Source organism: Onychostruthus taczanowskii, unplaced genomic scaffold (assembly GCF_017590055.1).
Source record: "Onychostruthus taczanowskii isolate IOZ18803 unplaced genomic scaffold, ASM1759005v1 scaffold20, whole genome shotgun sequence".
NCBI classification, from domain to species: Eukaryota; Metazoa; Chordata; class Aves; order Passeriformes; family Passeridae; genus Onychostruthus; species Onychostruthus taczanowskii.
The window spans coordinates 2,233,519-2,251,758 of record NW_024499240.1 but is presented as its reverse complement, the minus strand read 5'-3'; the positions used below and the strand labels follow the sequence as shown (position 1 = coordinate 2,251,758).

The following is an 18,240-nucleotide window of genomic DNA, read 5'->3' as shown; positions in this document are numbered from 1 at the left end:
TGTTTGGCAGATGATCACATGTTTAGTCCAGGGGTAGAAAATTGAATTATCAGACCAACTAAAGCATAGGAAAAACAGGTTTGGCAAATTGCTCTTGTCCATATGTTTTTCAGCTGTTTCCTTGTATAAATACATAAGGTGTAGTTGACAAGATTTGTAACATTCAAATTTAAGAACAGAAGCCACAAATGTGTAGAACTAAATTAAAACTGCATCTAACTTGATATTGAGTAGTCCTTGATACCTATAAAATGAACTGACTTCATTAGCACTTTTAAAATTGTTGTGGAATAGTTTTTTCTATTAAATCGATGCATGGCATCTGTAACCTGTTTATTAAGGAAGAATACTTGAGTTAGAATACAATTATTTGACAATATTAGTCAAATATATATATATATATCTTTAAAAGGGTTATGGAAAATATTAGCATCAGTGAGAAGCTAGTAATTGTTACTAAATACACTGGATGCAGAACTTCATCATGTAAAAAGGAAGCTTGAATCTTTTTGGCATTTGTATTAATTTTGGAATCGTTCTTTAACTTAAAGATCACAGTGATACAAAACTCCTTCCAGCAACAGAAGAAGGGAAAGAACTTCAGACAGCTGAAATTAAAACAGTAGATTTTCAAGAGAATAACAAGCTTGAAGTTGACAGACTATCAAACTGCCGGGCATGTAAAAATGACATCTCTGTAAGTCATAGGAATTATCCTCAACTGATTTCAGAAAAGCAGGGTGGCAAAACAAATGCAACTGGCTTGGACACAGTAAAAACTCAGGATGTTGGAATCCAGACTTTGGATAGCAATTTGGGAAGGACTGCACAGAAGGAAATTACTGTTCCTCAGGGTGTTCAGTCATCCACATTTAGAGAACAGGTTCCTCAACATGACAGAGATAAGAACAACTCCCTTGCTCAAGTGATGCATGGAAGACATCAAGAGAGTCAAGATACTTCAATAGAACAAAATCTTGAGACACAAGAAGTAACTCATAAAAAAGTAATTCCAGTAAAAGACCAGAGTCACACCTGTATAAATGGCAGTGATTTTGCTTCACCAGAAACAACTGCTGAAACTCCAGATGACTCTCCTGTAAAAGGTCAGCTTTTTTATAGACAGGACACCAAACCTAAACCCAAACCTGCTAATGAAATTACAAGGGATTACATACCAAAAATTGGGATGACTACTTATAAGATAGTGCCTCCAAAATTCTTAGAAATGATGAAGAGCTGGGAATCAGAAGTTCTATCAGATCATAAGGATCAAGTATTATCTACTTTGGAAGACCCCAAAGAATTCATAGTGCAAACTGAAATTCCTCATCTGTCAGAAAGTGTGGGTCCTTTACAGGTTGGGTCACAGAATGAACCTGCGGCAGCAAATGGTCTGCTGGAGAGAGTGAACAGCATTTCTGAACATACCATGACCTCTGGAGCTGAGATTACTACTGAGAGCAACCAGATGGAAAGAGAGTCTTTCAGGCAGCCTGTCCCACTGATGCTAAACTTGGATAATACAAATGCTTCTTCTGAGACTCGGGACAAGTCAATTGCATTAAGTCCATTAAGTCCTACAATGAAGCCTAGTTCTTTTTATCTGCAGATGCAACGAAGAGCGTCAGGTCACTATGTGACATCTGCAGCTGCCAGAAGCACTGCTTGTGCTCCTAATTCAATTCAAAATGAAGTTAAGAATACAGAGATGGGTAAAAAAATCTCATCACCTGATTTGACTTCTTTGGCTTTACAAAAAACAAGTATTCCCTCTCCTCCTGCAGATCGAGAAAAAGTTGATGATGGAAAAATCATTGAATCTTCCACTTCTCCTGTTAAAATCAATAAGCCTTTAAATGTTCCCTCCTGTCCTCCAGCACCACTGAATCTAAAAACTCTCAGAACTTTTGCAGTTCCAAAGCCATACTCCAGTTCAAGACCATCTCCTTTTGCTCTTGCTGTCTCGTCTGCCGTCAAAAGGTCACAATCATTCAATAAGACACGTACAATCGCTAGCCAGGCACCGAGAGAGGAATTTCCAGTGGAACTCTCCTCTGTCCCTTTGGCAGCTGGATTCTCCTCAGCTACCTCCATGCCTGAAGTGAAAAGTCCTTCCTTACAGACCATAACAGCAGGATCACAAAATAGTCTAATGGATAAGGTAAACTTTACTTCTAATACTAATTGACTGTGGATCCAGTGCCATCAAGTGCACCCAATGTAAAGGCTTCTTTCTGAACCACTGCCTGGCCAGAAAGTGCTGTATTTGTGCAGGGAAAACACCCTGTCCACCTGGTGTCCACAAGCAGCACAGCTTTATAATGAAGTGCAGGAATACAGGGAATGTTAAAAATGAAAGCAACATCATTCAGATGATTTGAAATAATTATTTCCTGCCATAATTAGCATCCCCTACTTTAAAGAACTGTAAATTAAATAGTCATATATCCTATGTAATACTTATTTTTATGTTTGGAGTGTTTACAATTTGTTCTTTATAATTTAGTGTGTTGGTTTCTTAAATTTAATTCTGAGTGGTATTATCCATTTGGCTTCAAGTGCTCATGCCACAGGCACACTTGAATGGAGCTATAAAATTTTGCTAGCATAATTACTTCAGAGAGAAACTATGTGCTATGCTGGAAATGTGGCTGATGTCAGAAATCTTGAACCAAGCAAACACTAGAATGGCAGCAGTTTGCTATGCAACCTTGTGCCAGGTTGTTTCAGATTTCCATTTATAACTAATTCAGATGAAAACTTTTTGGCTTCCTTTCCTTCCACTTCCTCCCTTTATAGAAAGGCAACCATGTGCATAGTGAGCAGAAGAGTCAGGCGCAGTCAGGTGCTTCCCCTGACCACCCACGCCCTGTCACGAAGAGACAAACCGTGATGACGCTCCCGCGTGCTGACCCCGAACAGATCCACCAGAGCCTGCTGGCTGCAATCCGCTCTGGAGAAGCTGCTGCCAAATTGAAAAGGGTGAGTTTTCATCATTGCATCCAAAACAAAGAACTCATGGTACTTCCTTCAAAATTACCATACTAATGCCTGATTCTAAAAGCAGTTAGTTTTGGCACAAACTGCTGCCAGGAGGTCTCTTAACAATGGGAAGGGAGGTGGGGAAGAGGGTCAGTTTTGCGTAGTAAACTGGCGAATGCACCCACAGAGCTTCAATTGTCTGTATTTTCATACAGTACAAACGTAATGTAATAGAAATCTCTAGGTTATCATGAAGTATCTTGTCCATAAAAACTGACTTGTGTTTACATGGTTTGAAATGGTATGGCTTTAGAAACGTGCTGAGCAGCTTTGTTCTAGACCTGAAGTGGCTACAACCTTTTGCAGGCAGATAACACACAGTACTGAAGACAGTTTTCCTATTTATTACACTTTATGAGGTCTTTAGTCTGTTAGGCATCATAACTAAGATATTTCTCAGTCTTTTGTCAAACAGTCCTGGAAGGACCATCTTCCCCTACCTGCTCTGGTTAAAAACTTTCTCCTAAAATTAACATACATATCTCTCATTGGGTAAAACAGTCTACATTTCTAAAATCTGTACTGTTTTAAGTTTGCAACCAGAAAATCATTGTCTCACAAAGTTTTCTTGACCTCACATTAGTATTTTGCATTCTGTTTTGAAGAATAATTTTTCATTGCAGAAGGTCAAAGAAATTCAGTAGTTTTTTTTCTTCCCTTTTCCACTTGAAAGAACCTAATCATGTGTGGCAAGTGGATACATGGGACATTTTTGTTTGTTTGCTTTATGGAAGTCTTTGATTCCCTTGGGTCAAAATCTTGCAGTGAGTGGTCAGATAGTGGAATGTTCCATTTAATAGGTTTTTGTTTCCGTGTAGGAGTGCAACATCCTCTCTGAGGCTTGTAAATCTCCTTCCTACAGTGAATAGGAAGACTGAGTTTCCTGGGAAAGTTGCAAGCATGCTCAAGTAGAGTTTGATCTCTAGTCAGTAAAAATGGTATATAATACACTGTAGAATTACTTCTAACTACATGTCAGTAATCATATTAAAAACAGGATAAGATGAAGAAAACGCTGAATTGTTCAAAATCTGTTAGAGGTAAAATCTGTACTACCAGAAATACTGTTTGGGTACTATTTGCATATATTTTTAGGATTTTTTTTTTTCTTCTAGTGCATAATTACATTCTGAATAATATGACACTTCATTTATTTATTCATTTGTTTTAATAGACATGTTCTTAGTGTAGAATTGACCCATATAGTCTTTATCAGTCTAGGTACCAGAATGGCATGGAGAAGGGGTGAGAGATAATGACTGAAATTGGTTTTCCCCTCCCTTTCTCCCCTGTGGGTGGGAGATGTGCTTTGTCAGTAAACTACACGTTGAGACTGGGGTGATGAAAGGACTGCACTTTTTAAGAAGAAATTATAATAATGAAGAAGCTGTAACCATAAAGAAGAGCAGTTTGCAGCACAGAAATCTGAACCAGGCTTAAAAAAACCCCTGGAACACAAACAAAATGCAGTGAAGAACTCACTGAAATTTTGCCAAGCATAAAATTGTACATGCTGTTCTTTTCACTCTCAGAGTGCATATGCTGTGGTACAGGTATGTCTGACAGCAGAAAGAGATTTTTTTGGCCTACAGCAAATTTAATAAAAACATGGTTTCATTTTATGTTTAACATGGTGAACTGGCAGTAGTGGGACAGAGAAATGAAGCATTTTGTATCAGTAAGTTATTTGCACCCAAAAGTGCTTTTGAGAATTGGGAGGATTTCTAGAATGCATACACCTCATAGCTTCAAGTATCGTGCTGCAGTCAGGACAAGGAGTGATAATCTGATCCATTTGAACAATGAGAAATGTCTGTCAGGTACTTGCTTCTCTTTTTACCTCTTACCATAATCTTTCTTCTTGCAGCTCTGAAATAAGTTCTTTAATTTTTTTCACCCTCTGTTTTACTTAATATGTAGCGAGTATGCAGTGCTGAGATCTGTGGCCTTTTGTGTTGCTGGCCTTTCCTGTTCAATAGGGCCCTCAGTAATTACTAACCTAAAATGGGTCAAGTGAGGTTTCTTTTTAACGATTTTTGTCTTGCGAATGTTTTCATTGTGTTTAGTAAACTGTGTGCTGTGGTATGTGGTTCTCATGGCTGTGGAGCATCTACAGCTCCCACTAACTCCAATTGGAACTGTGGGTTATGCAGTTCCACTCAAAATCAGGCTTTGGCTATCTCTGCTAAAAGTTACGGTTTGCTTCTGATAAAAGAAACATTACCATAGTATAAAGTGTTGGAAGATATAGTAAGAAATCAGGTCTGTTCAATATTTAATAAAAATGTTTGGTTTAGAGATGTTTTTCAGGTACTTCTTTGCAACCAGGTGTGGAGAAGAACGAAAAATTATGTGTCTTTTGAATAATTATACATGAAATTTTTAGTCAGGATAAAATAAGTTTCTAAGAAATGTCTTCTGGTTCCTCTTCTGTGAAATATAGGCTTAGTTAAGAAATCAATTTAGAGGTCTTCCATTGCAATGAGAAAAACACTAAATGAAGTAACATTGTGTAACATATTAGAGAGATAAAAATCTGGAAATTTAGGTTAACATTTCTCTAATTTTTTTTTCTTTTTTTTTTCCCCCCACCATACCTCCAGGTTGGTTCTCCATCAAACACCATAGCTGTCAATGGAAGAGCCAGGCTTAATCCTTTGTATTCCACAGAAGCTAAGGCTAATCCCTAAATATTATACCAAATATTTTGCACTTTACTACTGCTTCATAGGCCAACTTAATACTAATTACAAATTTTTGAAAATGTAAATGCAAGTATATGTTAATATATTTTTGTCAACAGTAATAACAGTTTCAAGCTGGGTCATTTGATGCCTTGAAAAGATTATTAGAATATGTAAATTATAGTAATATTTTGCCTTTTTATCTTTATAAAGCTGACTATGCTGCTAAAAAGTTTTAAGACAAGGTGTAGGTGAGCTTTGCTTATGATAGAACGAGAATTGAAGATTCTTGATTTTAGCCTTCAAGACTAAACAATATGTAGCACTATGCTGAAATTACAGATTGGAAGAGACCTAAAAGGTTTAGATAAATAATTAATTTTCAACTGTATTACTTTAACAGATTGTATGAACTTAAATATACCACATGCTGCCTCCATATTACTTTATTAAATTAAAATTGTAATTAGTAGAAATCTTAATTCAATGCAATACTTTGTTTTTGTCTAAAAAAAATAGATGTTTTTGTTCCTTTAGCAGACAGTAATTGGGATATGTATTTGAATTATTTTTTTACTTTCCTGTAATTGTATTTCCTGGTAGCACACACACAGAAAAAAATCAGGACATAAATTCTTGGACACATTTGTGCTACTCAAAACCTTTTCTTAACAGTAGCATGACATGATGTTTCTCAACTACTCTTTAAATATCTGTATATAGTATTTACCTAGCACTCAGATAAGCAATAATTTTCGTGAAGTAATTATATCTTTAAGTAACCATCAACATATAGTCACTTACTAATAAAAACAAATTTCAGTTTTGACACTTAATGGAATAGAATATTTTTTTTACTAGAGGTATAACTAAAAAAATATCTGCTTTGTACTTATTAATATAAGATATTTCAATTTTAAAACAGCACAAAAACACATAAATCATGCCAATGTCAGATATCATATTTATGGATTCAGCATTAAATACAAAACCAGGAATCTCTATTAAAAGAAAATGTTCGGCGTTATATTTCATCTGTTTTGAGTTTCTTGTCAAGATTATACATTTTGGGGGAGGGGTGGAAATATGATCACACTCATGATGAAATAGCAACATTATGGATGCATGCAGCAAATCCTGAGGTATTTGCCATATTAAAATATTTTTGTGCTGGACTTGATTTAAAATTAAGCAATTGTATTTATTTTCTATTCTCTAACTACATATATATATATTGTACTTTAGAAACATTATGTAACTCAGTTTTAGAAACTGATCTATATGTGCATTTTCAAATTGTTTGCTACCAGGTTTTTGTGCAATAATCTCAAAGAGGTCTAATTACTTTCCTAGTACAGAGTCAATTACCAATTACAAGTTATGGTGTTAACTTAATGCTGAAACCCTTTAAGGAATATTTTAGTAAAAAGAAATTCATAAAGACATCTGAAGAACATTTTTTTCATTGCTTTTCTCTCCTGATTTCTTTTCTGTATCTTGGTCCCTTGTCAATGTGTGTTACCACTTCCATGTCCTATTTGTTCTTGCCTCCAATCAAGAGTTCATTCCAAGGGTGGTGGAAGCTCACGTGGTAGTTCAAAAGATCTATTTCAGAGTCTGACTACAAAACAAAGTTTCAACCTCACTTGAAAATAGTGAGATAAAAGACATAGGGGCTTTTCTAGTTTCTGGCTGGGGCTTACATTCTAGATGTCACTGTGTCTTGAGGGACAGACTTGAAAATTGTAACTTGCTCTTTGGATTCTAGTCTGTGTTCATTGTGATATTTGAAGTCTGTGTTTTAGGCATTCCTATACACAATGCTGATCTGAAACTGCCAGAGAAGGGGCTGCATTGTGAAGAGTCTTTTCCTTGTACTTTGGGTGTGTGGGAGTTATGGGTTTTTTTTCAAATGTTGGTATTCTCTGCCAAGGTGACCAAAGTTATTTAATAAAATAATTTTAATCTCCATCTGTGCTAATACAAACATATATGATGTTTCACTTTTTCAAACAAATCAACGTAGTCCAATTTCTTGTTTTGGGGAAAGTTCAAATAAGCGTACTTTGTTCTTTTCTTCAGTTTTGACAACAAAATTGTACTACTGTATGTTTCTTAGTCCCATATAGTAAAAATAAACTGCCTTTTTGTGAGAACTCCTAAAGGCAAATATCATCTTATGTAACAGAGATTAAAACCACCTTGCTTGAATTTTAGGGTTTCTTCTTTGTGTAACTGAACTTGCTTGATAACTAACTGAAATGTCTACACGTGCTATAGTACTGTGAAACTCTTCAATGAGACTTGTTACTAGCTGGAATTTCATTTAACTAAACTTTCTCTTTCCCTCTTCTTCCAACATGTATACATAAGGCATTTTTAAATCTTGCTATTGTATTTCTACAGATGCTTTTTTTTCTTACACTCTTTTATTAAAGTCTACTAGATAAACTCTTGTTGATGAACTTGATGTATTTATTCATTATTCAACCATAAAAACATTTCTGCTCAAGTAACAAGTAAGTGTTTCAAGTAAGTGCAAGCCCAAGCTAGGCAGCATTTAATTTTTGTTGTGGATACCTTACATGCAGGGGAAATAGACTATTTTTTGAGCCCTATTTTTTTTTTTTTTTACTTAATATTTTTTACTTTTTTAAAGAATATTTACAGTTTTGACAACATGTGTCACAGTTGTTTTCCAACAGGAGGCAACTAGTTACACCATACCTCTTATAATCCCCTTGCTTTTGCATGGCAGTCAAAATGTTCGGGAATGAAAGTCCAGGATACTGAAGTAAATGAAATGTCAGTGTAATTGTCCAGACAGAACAGCACGTCCCAGAGAAGGGGCATTATAACCTACTGGTACCAGTTCTTGGAAGAAACAGCAGGTATCCACATAGCACAGTGCACAGTTCAGACTCCAGGGCTTTCAAGATGTACCTGGAGAAGGGAGCAGTTTTGCTGGGACAGCATCACCAGAAAACTTTTGGAAATATTCTTTTGACTAAAGAATATTTCCAAACTTTTGGAAATATTCTTGTGACTAAAGGTTCTAAGACCAAGGTAAGAGCATCATGCTTTGCAGCTGCAAGATATTAGACCACTCAGTGTCTCCATTTTGGGATGTACATTAAGTAATCAGTGCCTGAGTTTTTCCAGCTATTTGTAATTGTAACATACAATATGACGATCTCCAAGGAAGACATGAAAATTATGTGGATATGGACAAGAAGCATGGAATCACATGACATAATACTTTTAACTTTGTTTATTTCAGATAGCTGTTACCAGCCTAAACAAACACTTTCAGTTGGAGCTACCTAGAATCCTATTTTAAGTTGCCAAAAGGTTTGCAATACTTCTCTTAATTAGAAACACGGAAAAAGTGGTGTTGAGCAGTAGGGTGTACATCCTTGAATGCTTGGCCAGACTGCATCCTCTGAGGTGTTGGACAGCTACGGCAAGATAAAAGACTAAATGTAAATGGCTGAGCAGGTGGGTTGGGAGCCAAACAAATAGAGCTTCTTGCAGAAGAAGCTTAATTTTTCTGCCTGGGTTAACTGACTGTGAGGCTGAAGACAAAATGGTGTATTTGGACTGGAACTGCCACAATCATGGGCCCAAAACTGTTTGTGGACGCTGTGAATGGTCTGAGGTTCTGGAGCTGTGGTGTTCTGTTACTGCTTGGCTGCTGATAGCATAGCTGAAATATCACTTGTAGACAGATTGCTTATGAAGTCTATTTTGGTGATAAAGCAAAGGTGTAGCAATATCAATGGAAATGTTTCACAGCTTCTAATTGAAAAGCTTGCCTTGTATGGGGGATTATTTTGTACAAACCAATTGAAAAATCACAGCTAGGATGGATGTTTTTGCTTTGAAATTTCTGGTTAGGTAGCTTTGTGAGAGGGAAGATGTCCTTGTTAAAATGACATGAAATTTCCAAGTATGGAAAACTATGCTTGTTAACAACTTAAATACTTAATTCTGTTTTGTCTTCCTTGAAAGTGCTATTTGGTATGGCAACTAGCACAAAAACTCTTCAGCAGGAGTCTATTGCAATGTATTATACATAAAGTTGCATTACTTTTTGTCATCTGTTCCTACTTATTAACATAAGCAATTTACTTTTTTGGAGGGTTTATGTCTTCAAGCAGCATATTTGGAAGAGATGTATAGTTTTCTCATTTTTAGCTGTATTAAGCCTCACATTCACTAACAGTACAACAGCTAGTGTTTAAGTGAAAGAGGAGATGAAGACTTCCCTTTTCACATCCCTCCATCACCATGAAAAGATCGCCAAAAATGTTAATGGACTAAATTATTCTTAAATTATTCAAGACAGTTAAGAGAAAAAAAATAATGGGGAAGGAGAAGGGATGAGGTAGAGATAAAAGGAATTTTGCTTTTTTTCATCTGTGTGCTTTTCTTGAACAGCATGTTCCACATTTGCAAATATAGTGATGGAAGAAAATCTCTTAGCATTGGAAAAGGAAAATTAAATATATCCAAAAAGAAAACGAATAATTTTAGGAAATTTCAACTTAGTAGTAGTAGTATTAGTATCATTTCATTAGTAGCATGTATTGACCTGGAAATAATTAGGGCTGCGTCATTCCCAGCTGAAAGAGAACTCTAGTGCCAAAAAGAATCCCAAAGAGTTTAACTGGAATGTAAGTTGCTAATTCCTCTGTGAACTTCCCAAACTTTGAGAACAGTCTTGTGCCCATAACATAGCAGTGTCATTATAAACAAACTCGAGTGATGTTTGGTTGTTAGCAGTTTGGGATTGTACAATGAGTGTATTTTTAGTGGCTGTTTTGTTGGTAGCAGCTGTTCTGGGTGAAGAACAACTGTCTTCTGTTTCAACAAATCTGCTTGGTGATTTCTAAAGCATTAGTTTCCATAAGTGTCTGGGCATTCCCAAAGAATGCTTATAACAGGAGTTTGAGGGGTAGGGTGGAAAGCTTATTCTTAAGTTTGCTCTTAGTCATTTCAGTACTCTCAGAACAACTGGTACATTTTTTACTGAGAATTGGGTCACTGTTAATACAAATAACAAGCATGATATGTAAGCTGTCCTTGTTAAGACAATACTAGAATGCAAAATTCAGAAATTCCTAGTCTACCAGACTGATGGAATAAATTTTCTTTGGCCTCTTCATCTGTTTTACCAGTTGTTCTCAGTAGTAAGCAGGGCAGATTTTGCTTTGCCTGTTATGTTTGATGTCATCCCAGCCAGAGCAACAAGAACACGCTAAAATACTGGACATCCAAGGAAATCTTCACAAGTGACAGAATAGTTTAAAGAATGCAAATATTAAAGATGAGGTTTGTGTATGTGGTGGTGAACATCCAAAGGGAGTAAAGGAATTGAAGCATACAATCAGCCCAGGGCAGAGCGAGAGTTAAGTCCACAGAATCTCTAACAGCAGTTAAAAAAAATCTGGCCAACAGTGTCTGTTTGCAAGTACTAGTGTACTCAGTGTGCTAGCACTGGTGTACATTAACCACTACAGTACTTACTAATGGTTAAAATATTTCTAGCTAAAAAATATTTAATAAACTATAGCTGGGCCCAGAATTTCATAATTTTCCCCTCTGCTCTATGTGTCTGTCTGCCTGTTTAATGTCTTTTTCCTTTTTTCCCCCTATGTGATCCTGAGCAAGAAAGACTGCAATCTAACAGGCTATAGTCACACTTAATCTGAAGTGGAAAAGCAAGAAAAAATGAATTTACTTACATTTGTTTAAGGCTTTATAGCTCTGATTTATCGATAATACAATAAAAAGCATATTTTAAGTAGTTAAGCTGATTGCAGTTTTCTAAATTGAATACTTGAACTAAATGGGGAGATGGAATGCAGGAGCTGAAATTGGTCACCTTTGGTTAAACAGCATGATCGGTGTGATCAGCAGACACTATTCCATTGCTTCAATTGCTAAAAGCTAATTAAACACTTGCATTCTGCTAACTGAAGTGTATTTGACCACCTGCAGTTTCAAAGTGCATGTACCAAAAAGGAAATCCCTACACTATGAACGCCAAGCTGCTGCAATTCTAAACTTCAGCACCTAAGTGAAACAAGGAGATGAAATAAAGGTTGAAGAAGTGGATTGCAGAAAACTTTTAAATTGCAGAGGACTGGGAGCAAGCTGGGCACCCAGGCAGTTGCACAGGTGGGTGCCTCATGGTCAAGGATTGGCATGCTGTTAACCCTTCTCAAGAGCAGCAGTAGTGCCAGGGTGGTTCTTGAATGGTCAGAAAGCAGCTGAGCTGCTGGTGGCCCCAGCTCTTTAAGCATGTTTTGACCATCTCTTACACATCTGTATGACCTCTACCTGAGCTCTGCTGTGAGCTGTGCTAAGAACTTTAACAGAAGCTACCATGAGACACAGGCACAAGCTCTGTGTATCAATTTCACCTAGGGCTTGGCTCCTCAGGAAAAGGAACCGTGAGAGAGGGAGATCTGGGGGACACGGGCTGCAAGGCTCTACCTGTAAATAGTGACTTTTTTTTGGTCTTACTTTATTCAAACTCTGTCTGCTGTTGTGTTCTTTAAGAGAAAATTTCTGAAGTAAAAAAAAAAAAAAATTAGACTGTCAGGTGTGCTTGGAAGTTCAATAGACTTATAAAAGACATAGCCTTTCCTGCCAACTCAAGATAAAAGGCTGAAAAGGTGTAAGGAAGAGTCTGCAAGACCATTTTGTCAGGAAAAGGAAATAGGTATGTCTTGTGTAACTATTACATTACTTTAAAAACATAATTTGGAGGTGATGTGAAACGTGAGTTGCCTGATCATCAGTGGAACAAACAACATAAGCAGGAATCAAATCTCCAAGTGAAAAATAAAGATGTTAAAAGCAGCAGAATTTCAGATTTAATTCTGACTCATTAAATTGCCTATCTAACAGTGGAAGGCAATTTGGGTGAGAGTACAAAACAAGACCTTTGGAAGCCATGTGAAGAGAGATTAAAGGAATGGGTTGCTTTAGTTAAAAAAAAAAAAAAAAGGAAAACTGATTAGGATGACATAACCATGTTCCAACACAAAAGTTGCTACATGAATGCAAGTGACTAATCATTGTACCTTCAAGCAATAGGCTGCTCTAGCTTCAGAGCATAAAGGAAGAATAGTTATGCTGGGTCAAACTGAAGGTTTATTTAGCTGGCTATCTGGCTTTTGACAATGATCAAAAGTATATTCTTAGGGAAAAACATAAGATTATAAAATATACAAAGTAATACTTACCCCCAAGTATGCTAAGCCTTCAACAATTTTTAGCTCTGAGCATGCCAAAGTGAAGATGATTTCTATGTATTTAATAGTCTTAAATAGTCTTGTTCAAGAGCTTGGCAAATTATTTTTTCAACTCCCATAAATTTTGAACAGTGACACATTCCTGTGTAATATGGAGCTCTTCAGCTTAATGATACACTGTCTGAGAAACAATTTTGTTTGTTGTGAACTTCTACTTGCTAGCCTAACTGAATCCTCTCCAATGCTTTTCCTGAAAGAGATACTAATTTATCAATCCCCATTCATGGTCTCTGTGCCACTCATATCCTTACATAACATCAGGAGTTGTGCCATAGGCATTTGAGGCTTGTATGCTTTTGCCATTTTATTAATTATATATCAGCAAGGTTTGCCAAAACAAATATGTAGGTCTGAGCATGCCTATGCTTTATTTCTCTCAATATCTTGGGAAGAGGATTTTTTTTCTTAGACACATTTATTTTTTTAATCTGTCTCCTTTTGCTGTAGCAAGTCACCTACAGGATATACCTATTCTGTACAAGATCAAAGTTTGAGAAAAGTTTGTGTGTCATGCTTGTAAAGCACTAAACACTGAGCTGAATAGAATCTTGTGAATCCTATTTATTCACAGATGTGATCACCTGATTCACAGGTGATTTCTCAGTTCTCTGGCCAGTGAACAAAAGAACATAAAACCTTAAGGATATGATATATACTTAGTCATTAATTTAAACTTAAAGACAATGTACTAGCATGCTAAGTACTTTTGTCTACAAATACAAGCAGCTGTCCAGAAATCTGGAACAGGGTGAATGTATTGCCTTTAGTTCAAACACTCTAGCCTGGATTGCAATCAAACGCTATTTTTTCCTGAACTGTTTCTGCTGATTCATTGTTACCTCACTTTGAATTGCAATGTTTAAGTGAAACATGCTGCTTTAACTGTCTTTAAATGAACTACCTTTGTGGCAGTGTTTTTAGATGGGTCTTTTGATGCCTTTTTAATGGTACATTAAAACTTAATGAATGCTGAGTAACACTAGAATCCCCATGGAAGCACATATGGTATCTACATTAATACTGAATGAATGCATAATGATCGGTAGAATTTCAGTGATTTCCACATGAATCAACAGTGATGAGCCACTTAGTGTTACACTCAATTACATCGTGTTTAATTTATGTAGCATTGTTTGGACATTATGTTTAAAACGTCTTTAGTAAATCATTGAAACTCTAATTGAGCCTCCATTTCAGGGCCAAATTGCAGTGTAAACATAAAATTCATTTTTTTTAACACAACAATTAATTTATGTTGAAGCCCACTTGCAAAGGGTCAACAGTTTGATATATTCTCACTCTTACTTCCTGAAAAGTGGAATCCTAGTATGAAAACAAATTGCAGTAGCTGTTAAATTGTTTCTGTTCCCTTATGCAGCCACTGGACACTGGAAGTGCATTAATTCCCTGAACTCTGGAAACAATGGCAATACTTCATCTGCCCTATTTGAGTGTTGCCAAGCACTTCAGAATACTTTTCAGGTCTTTTCAGGTATCTTGCCCACATCTATGCAGCAGACTCAGAAGAGTTCTCCACAATGCCTGACTAACACCACACCACCTCTCATGTTTGGGAGGCCCTTCTGGCACATCCATGACTCCCTTGCAGCAAGGTGTACCAGGAGAATTTGACCATGGCATCATTTGCCAGAGGCAAAGAGGTGGTGAGGGAGCCTACACCAGACACTGTCTTTCAGCTGTTCTCCCACCTTGTGCAGGACCAGGAAGCAGACGTGGAGCTGATTGCCTGTGCAGAGGAATATAGCTTTGCCTCACCTCCAAAGCATCACACAGGTCTGAGGAACTGCTGCCTCACTGCTGTTCCACGTGGTAGCACACTGAACATGGGCTCTTGGTTGGCCTTGGAGTGAAGGCTGGAAAAAGCTGCCAGTGGCAGCCCTCCACTGAAGTCCTCCACAGTAATCACTACAGCAACAGTATTTAAATAGGGTCCAGACTTACCAAAGGATGCTGTGCTGGACTCTGCTTTTCCAGACTGACTCCTCATGGAAACTAGAGATGCACATATATCTGATCATAGCAAAAAATAATACAAATAAAGTGCTTTGTAAGAGAAAACTTAAAATATGCATACTTCAAACCTCGCTAGGAACAGTAAACTTCTTGGCTTCCACTTTTCCTGATACTTTTTAGCAGATAACACACTGACACACTGTTTCTGGGGGTGTCTGCTGGAGCTGATTTTGGACAGGTTCCATAGCAGGTCTGTAAAGATTCATTCACAGAATAAAATTTTTGAGTTTGCCTCTTTTACTCAGTCAGCTCAGTTACTCAAAGAGCCATCTGAATTGGTCTGACTTGTGGAAGACACTGTCTTCCACTGCTCCAGAAGGGAGTAGTTGCACACTGTTCTCAATCCTTCTCACTGGCAGTTCAGGCCAGCAAGGTCTTATCAAGGGTCATTTTGACTTTAATATTCATCCTCAAATCCCTGCTCCAAATACAGTAAGCTGGACGGGTCTTGGCTTAGGGGAGTTTTAGTTCTGTGAGGTTGTCCCATAGCTGTCTTAACAAAGAGGACTAGAGGGAAAGAGGACTGTGTTAGGAGACAAGATCCTGTCAGCTATTTGCAAACAAATCCATTAATTTATTTTTAGCTTTGGCAGTTTTTTCTGTGTTGGCTTCTAGCACTAGGCACCACATCCAGTTACTTGAGTTTATAGAGGATTTAACAGCTATGAGTTCACAAAGCTATAATTTTAATTTGCTGTTCTTTTTAATCTACTATAAGATGATCTGATCACTGGCAAGGCATCTGACAAACAGCTGACCAGCAACTTTGTTAGAATATCCATAGACAAAGAACTTTATAATGATAATGATGATAACAATACCTGCTCTCATTTCTCTGGATTGCTGAAAAATGCAAATTCAGACCTTTAATGATTGCAGCTCAGGGCTTTCTTTCTGACAGCAAAGTGAGAGAAAAAAAATTCCATCCTAAGAAACTGTAAAAGAAGCTATCAGAGGTGTGGTTATTTGTTGTTGTGTTTTGTTTTGTTTTTTTTTTTTTTTTAATTATAATTCACTTCATTATTGTTAAAGTAATTTAATAAATGAAGTATAAGACAGAAAAGATTCTTGGAGAGCCTTTTTATTTTGCTTTAAAAAGTTATTTTTTGATTTATGTTGATCTCATGATTCAGGAATTCTATGCCATGCTAATTTAATTCAGTTTTAATCTGAATTGAATAAAATATATGCTAGCTTGCTGGCTATGATGATAAAATGCATGTACTGCTTAAAGAGAAAATGTTTGAAATATACCAAATAATCTGAAATGCACTTCTCTTCAATGTATGCCTAATAAATTTTAATTATGTAATTATTTTTAATTTTTTATATTGCTGTATATTTTTAAAACCTGCCAAGTAAGAATATTTTTTAGAATTAGATGCAATGAGGTTATAATATTACTGTAGCCTTTGGAATAACACCAATATAAGGAACAGTAAAAAAAACCCAATTGAATGTATGCCTTGAGCTACATGATGACTGTTCAAACAGACTTCACAGAAAATTAGATTTCCTTGACTAGTGTTGTGGTTACAGTGATATAATTCATGTTTCATAACTCTGAAGAAATAATGAAGACATTATAACCAGAAATGTGTCAATTTGAATAAATTTATTATGAATTGCTTTGGTTTAAAAGCTCCCAATATGTTATAATAGAAGCCTACGTTCTTGCTTGAGAGCCAGCCAAACTGGGGTTTTAATATTTTAACAAATCACTTAATGGTAGATTTTTCTCTCCAAATAAACAAAAGGAGAAATGTTCTGAAGGGACTGTGATGATAAAAGATATTAAAATATACCTCTCTTTCTCCCCATGGAAATTCAGACAGCTTTTGCCTGAATCCAAGTTGCAATTAGGCAAAATTCCTGCAAAGTACCTTCTCCAAATAAAACCATGCAGGCCGGGAATGTTAACTGGAATTTGGTTAAGGGACTTGCACAAAGTCCACTATATCAGTCAGTAAGTTTCATGTATCACCCTCAGCGATACCTCTTGGCTTTAATATGATTCATAGGTGGTGTTTGCTCTGTGGCCAGGGCTTGACAAAATGCTAAAATGGGCTTGAGGCCTTGAAGAGCTACCAGAGGAAGAAGAATCCTCAAACTCACTTTGTCAGTTCCAATTCTTTAGGAGACTTTGAATGGTTTGAACTTTTACCAGTAGGCTTTTTGCCAGATTAGTTACTGTCTGTCCTCCCACAGCCCATAATGAGAACACAAAAACCATAAAGCTACTACAGATTCTTTGTCGTGTACTGTGGCAAATTTGACAGAACTGTGCCTGTGTGCTTAGTCCATCTGTGGGATGGGTATGTCATCTTGAGTGATCCAGTAGCACAGAAATCCAGTCATAAGAAAGTATGCCAAGTTTAGAGTGGATGTATAAAGACCCAGACATTATAGAAAGGGAATGTATTAGTCCAGCAGTTCTTCCTGATGGATAGCATGAAAGCTCAAGTGGAATTGAAGTCCAAAAACTTTACTGTCTTATAAAGTAAGTTCAAGTATTGTAAAAAAAAAAAAAGAAGAAAAAACATTCTGCTTTCTCATATTATAATTCTGAGACAAATATAATGGGTTGGGATAAATTTATGGACATGGAGGAGAAGACTGAAGGTTGAATTTGAAAGGGCTGAGTGGCTATAATAATTTTCTTACTTTTAGATATGAACTCAGTTTGTACTCCTTCTTTCCAAATACTTCAGATACCCCAAATGTTACATTTCTTTGAAGTCAGGTGCAAATTATTTATGAACTTGTTCAGTAGCCAGCATTTTTCTCATTTTCCCCTTGCTCCCCCACCCCAAGTGAAATTCTGTAAGACTTTTTGACTCTTAAATAGAATTTATAAGGTCACTATATGTAACATAATTGTCTAGAATTATCTTCTATGTTGTTTTTCATGTACTGTGCAATATCTCCTTCATAAATACACAAAAGCAAAATAGATAGTTGCTTACATATAGTGTTATGAAATTGTTCTACTTGTCATGGTAAAATTATGACTATTAGAAAAAAAGAAAATTTAAATTCTAGTAGGTACTTAACAACTACAGTGCACAGCTTCAATAAACATGAAATCAAAGGAAAAGGTACTTTTTTCTCCAGCTCAAAGGAAAAATGCCTTTTGGACCAGGTTTAAAACT

The 18,240-nt window shown here is 36.4% G+C and overlaps 1 protein-coding gene across 6 annotated transcripts in view; it reads left to right on the top strand.

The window, feature by feature from the left end:
* COBLL1 (cordon-bleu WH2 repeat protein like 1) overlaps positions 1 to 7,700 on the top strand; it is a 78,178-nt gene extending 70,478 nt beyond the window's left edge. For all 6 annotated transcript variants that reach the window (XM_041403438.1, XM_041403437.1, XM_041403442.1 and 3 more), the window contains exons 12-14: positions 552 to 2,164; positions 2,803 to 2,985; positions 5,649 to 7,700. In XM_041403438.1, the coding sequence (XP_041259372.1) occupies positions 552 to 2,164; positions 2,803 to 2,985; positions 5,649 to 5,735 (1,883 nt within the window). In that variant the 3' untranslated portion in view covers positions 5,736 to 7,700. The remainder of the gene's footprint in view (positions 1 to 551; positions 2,165 to 2,802; positions 2,986 to 5,648) is intronic.
* The last annotated feature ends 10,540 nt before the right edge of the window (positions 7,701 to 18,240 follow it).